Here is a 4732-nt window from a genome sequence, read left to right as displayed (position 1 = left end):
AATCTTTCAGTTGGTGTTTCAGGCTCTTACGAACTGTATTGATCTTGAACTTGGGGGAATCTCAACAAACCTTTCAATGTGCTGTATCTGCAGGCAGTGAAATTTCAGTTGCTGTTTTGTGTTAGTTTAATGTAATGAGATCTAGCCATAGCCACTGAGACTAAAGACACTTGAAAATCAGGATCAAGATGACAATAATATGGAAATTGGAGTTGAAGGCAGCAGGGTCAGAGTCCCTGGGGGGCTGCCTCCTCAATAACCACTTGTCACACTCTGTGAAGCAGAACTGCCCTGATCATCATGTTTGCTGTTGGGAAGGCTGTGAGCTAATAGTAAACAACAGTTTGGACTTGCTGAAAGGACTTCTCCTGAGGGCTGTCTTCTGTTATGGAGTTGTTCCCTAGGCAGGGAGACACACAAATGACTGAGTTTACTTTACAACCTGTTCATAAGGTGCTTAAATGCCCTGGAAGTGGCTGCTACACTGTGCCTAGGTGAACCTGGAGTATCTGCCAGCAGCTGGGGATAAAACTGTTCCAGTCACTGTTGTCAGGGGGCATTAGCACATTTTTGGAGTGCTGTCCCCATCGTGGAGATGAACTTCAGGTAAACAATTAGGCTTTGCTTGGTTAATCTGCTCTGAGGGCCGTGTCCCCACCACCACACTCTGTGTTTTTTCTCATACTGCAAAGGTGCCTGTGGTTGACATCCACGTGCTGAGCAAATTAGCAGTGGGTTTTGTAGTGGCAGAGCTGCTGTTCCAGCTACTTGGGAACGCTGCAGAAGGAGCATTTCACTAATAAGCTCTGTAGGCACGTAGGTTGCTGCCTAGTTTTACGCAGAGGGCGGGGACTACGGGGGCTGTATGATTAGCGCTGCTGCCAAACACCATTGTGCTGGGGCTGTTTCAGAAAGTGTAGAAATGGCTGTCACCGTTACGCAAATAAGACCAAGTCCGGAGTGCTCCGAGGCCAAGATTTTTCTTGGTGTATCACTACTGCCTAAACCCCCTTATGCCACAGCCTAGGAAAAAGGGAATGGAATTTACCAACTTCCCCAAATCCACTGTCAAGGGAAATCACATGCTAGGAGAACTAACTCTCTACTCTTCTATCGCTACTGTTCTCAGGACTAATAGCTTCATTTGGTCTCTGCCAGTCTGCTACAATGCTGTCTCCCCCTTCCTAATACTGCATTCATCTTTAGTTTTGCTTCTAAGAAGCTGCAAATCTCTATCACCTGCTCAGCATAGCGTGAAGCTATCATCACCACTGCAGAGCCGGTAGTAAAGCAGGCAGTCTTACACTGTACAAGATTATCCCAAGAAAGCTTAAACCATTCCTCTTAAGCATCTCTATAAAAGCACTGCTGGGACTGTGAAAGCTCTAGTGTTTTGCTCAAAAAAACACCAGCACAATGATTTTTTTAAGTCCTCTTTGTGTTCTTAGAGTAAGCTTTACTCCTGACACCTATTTGCAAACCCTATAAAGCTGCTTTCATTAGTGCAGGCACTAATTTGCTCTGCCTCATCCATTGCTAAAATTCCTCCTTATTAGTGAAAATATAGTGAGGAGGGAGAGTCTTGGCTTCTGGGCTGGTATAGTGGGAAGAGCTCGAGTCACTCAGCCAGATCTTCCTACAGCTGCCTGAGAGCCCAGAGTGATTAACTGAATCATTACCCCAAACGCTATCTGAATTGCCCTTCCCCACGACGATGTTTGAAATGGCCAGAGAAGGGGGGTGGACTCATCAGTGAAGCCGCTGAGGAGAGTTACTGCCAGTTCGCTGCTGGAGCTGCACACCCAGCCCGAGGGCAGAACGCTCTGCAGAACCAACCCCTTCCTCTCTGCTCAGAGCAGAGGAGGGAGGCCTGTAACTACTACACAAGCCTGGCAAGATACTTCTGTCCCTCAAGTTGCTTGAAGAGCCAGAAGGCACAGAAAGAGCTAAGAAAGAGATCTGCATCCTATTTCAATATAAGCTAAGTTACCCACCACCCCAGCACATGCCTTCAGGGGCTGGCAGGGCTGGGGTGAGGCAGCTCTCCCTGGGTAAGGCAGGGCTGGCAGTAGCACCGGCAGCTGCAAGAGGATGACAGGCCAGGAACTGGCCCAATCCTGCATCAAAGATGGAAGATTTTAAGTCCCTTGTCTTTCAACAAGACTAGAAGACAGCAGACAACTCCTTAGCCCTCTCTTAGAAGATCTCACCAGGCAGAAGCCAAGGGTAGTGTCAGCAGACCACAGCTCCTGCAGTAGAGGGCCATACTGAAGCATTCTCCTTCCCCTGGGTAAGAATCACAGAATCATCTAGGCTGGAAAAGACCTCGAAGATCATCTACTCCAAATTACAAGAAATTACAAGCGGGCCAAAGGATAAGTCAAGTGAACACACAGACATGAGGCACGGACCAAGAAGTTTTTATTTAATACAGTAAGTTTGAGTACAGCAGCAGAACTCCTTGAGTCCATCTTGGTTTACATCATATCAGTAGGTGGCTGATACAATCTGGCTCGGAGTTGTTCAGTGAGGAATCCATTTCTGTTTTGATACAACCAGTTTCAGGAGGCCGCATCCTTCTCTGCAGTGTCTTTAGCCACCCCAGGCTGGATCCCGCTGCTGAGCATTTCAATCTTCACTTCTCATACTTGTGCTTGATGTGTTTCCACAGTTTCTGTATGCAAAACAAACAAACAAGAAAAACCCAGTCATCTTAGACAGCTTTTCAGTGGTCCTGGAACAGTTTCACTTTAAAATGCAAGTTATCATGTAAACTCTGTAACAGGCAGCAGCAAGAGGGGAAAGATGAGTTTGTACAAAATCACATCCACAAGTACCACGAGGATACAGGATGGCGTGGCCCTGTCACCCTGCACTTCCCTGCTCTGCAACAGCGAGCCCCACACAGAGGTTTCGGGAGGAGCAGCTGGACAGCAGCTGAGAAGCCACGACCCCGCTCTGGGGGAACGAAGGTGCTTTCTGCTGTGAAAGTTTGTTCTCCTACTGCTCTGTCTGTCCCTTCCACCTTCCTTACCTTTCTTTCAGGGCTTAGACATGCCTCAGCTCCCTCCACCCGTCCTGCCTGCGGAGGAGGTGGCTGTGCCTCGGGACAGGGAATGCACACGGGGTGCTCCCCAGCTTCTAGACTAGACAGGGAGGAAGCTGCAAACATCCCCGTTCCACTCTGCAAGCCAGAGGTTATTAGAGCATTCCAGTCACACTGCCTCAGCTTCCCACGCTGACTGGAGAGGCCATTTCTGCTCCAGATATACAGGGTGCACAAGAGACTCCTACTTCAGGGACTAAAATCTGCCAGCACAATCCTGACCAAGGGAAGTGCTGCGCAAGGGCGAGGTAAGTATTGTGATTTGCTGTTTGTTGTAGACAATGCTTTAGATTTTTTAAAAAGTTAACTTTCTTGATAATTTTCCAATCCTGCTTGAGAAGACGTTAGCACACAGAAAATTAATACTACACTTAAAAAGAGGAGTTAAGTGCAAAGCTGAAGTTCAGATGTGATTCCATGTTAGCTTTTAACAAATTACTTTTGCTAAAACGGAGAAGACAGGGACCCTGGTCTTGTTCTTCACTGTATTTCCTCAGGTCACCCAACCCTGGGGTGTTCCTTCTGGGCAGAGAAGCTGTCACTTCGTGAAGTATGAGTTTCCAGCTGACTTCGTGACCTGGTTCAGGAGGCCAAAGAGCAGACGTGGTGCTGTCAGGGATGGCGCAGAGCACCTCTTTCCAGCCTCAGAGCTGTTCAGGTGACCTGGCTATCCTGGGAAATTACCCTGTGTGCTCTGAGAAGCACATCAGCACTGCAGGCCAGAGGACCATGGTGCTGCAGATGGGAATGTGCAACACATTAAAGGTTTTCTGTATTTGGTTTAAGAAAATAACAGCACCTCCTGACTTCTCTCACGGTACACACTGCATCACCTCATCCTGTCCAGGGAGTTGTTATATGCCCTGTCCGTGTGACCCAGTGTCCAGGCAAATCTTATCCCACCACAGCTCTACCTGGAGATATAAGGACGACTCGACACATCTTGTCTAACGCCTATGCCCTGGACAGCAGACTCGGCTGTCCTGCGCAGCGCTGGGCGTCCCAGACACGTCTCAACGGGGCTGCACGTTCACCGGTCGTTATCCCCCCTCTTCTACGGGCGGATGGTGAACGGCAGAGGCATACAGACCTACAGAGCGCAAAGCGAGCTCAATCCATTTTCACCTCCCTGCATCCCCCCGCCGCCTTCGACACCTTGTCCCCAAGCGGCTCCGCAGCCGGGGAAACCCGTGACCACACCGAAGCCCCAACTGCCGAGCGCCACGACACCGGCAAAGCCTCCACCGGCGGGGCAGCGCCGAACGGCGGCCTTGGCGCTCTGGGCTTCCTCGGGGAGGTCGCAATTGAGCCGGGGGAGGGCCCGCCGCCCGCCCGGGAGGCCGGGGGCAGGCCGAAGCGCAGGGCCCCGCGGCAGTGCCCAGGCGGGGCCGGCCTGACCTTCAAGGCCCAAGGCCTGCGCCCGGGCGGGCCCGCGGTGCGGCCCCTTCCTTACCCCCTCGTTGAGGTGCTCGAAGATGGCGTCGGCGCCCTGGTCGAAGGCGCGCTCGAAGAGGACGGCGCCCAGGACGATGGTGAGGGCGAAGGTGGAGGTGCGGCGGAAGAGCGCGCCGTACACCTGCCGCAGCAGCGCCATCTTGCCGCGCGCTCTGCGCATGCGCCGGCCCG

General features: G+C 51.3%; 1 protein-coding gene across 1 annotated transcript; it reads right to left on the bottom strand.

The window, feature by feature from the left end:
* Positions 1–2399: 2399 nt before the first annotated feature.
* Positions 2400–4732, bottom strand: UQCR10 (ubiquinol-cytochrome c reductase, complex III subunit X). Its single transcript, XM_074920999.1, has 2 exons — positions 4560–4732; positions 2400–2674 (listed from the first exon to the last, which is right to left on the bottom strand). The coding sequence occupies exons 1-2, from the start codon at positions 4719–4721 to the stop codon at positions 2636–2638; spliced, it is 201 nt and encodes a 66-aa protein (XP_074777100.1). The 5' UTR covers positions 4722–4732; the 3' UTR covers positions 2400–2635.

This window comes from Athene noctua, chromosome 17 (genome assembly GCF_965140245.1).
Source record: "Athene noctua chromosome 17, bAthNoc1.hap1.1, whole genome shotgun sequence".
Taxonomy (NCBI): domain Eukaryota; kingdom Metazoa; phylum Chordata; class Aves; order Strigiformes; family Strigidae; genus Athene; species Athene noctua.
Note: the sequence above shows the minus strand (reverse complement) of the source record. Positions and strands in the feature narration are given on the sequence as shown.

What these genes read in the sequence shown, in the direction of transcription:
- UQCR10 (XM_074920999.1), bottom strand. Translation starts at nt 4,721, where the DNA reads ATGCGCAGAGCGCGCGGCAAGATGGCGCTGCTGCGGCAGGTGTACGGC. An exon ending in TCGAGCACCTCAACGAGGGG is followed by an intron (nt 2,675 to 4,559) that starts GTAAGGAAGGGG and finishes TTTTGCATACAG; the next exon opens with AAACTGTGGAAACACATCAA.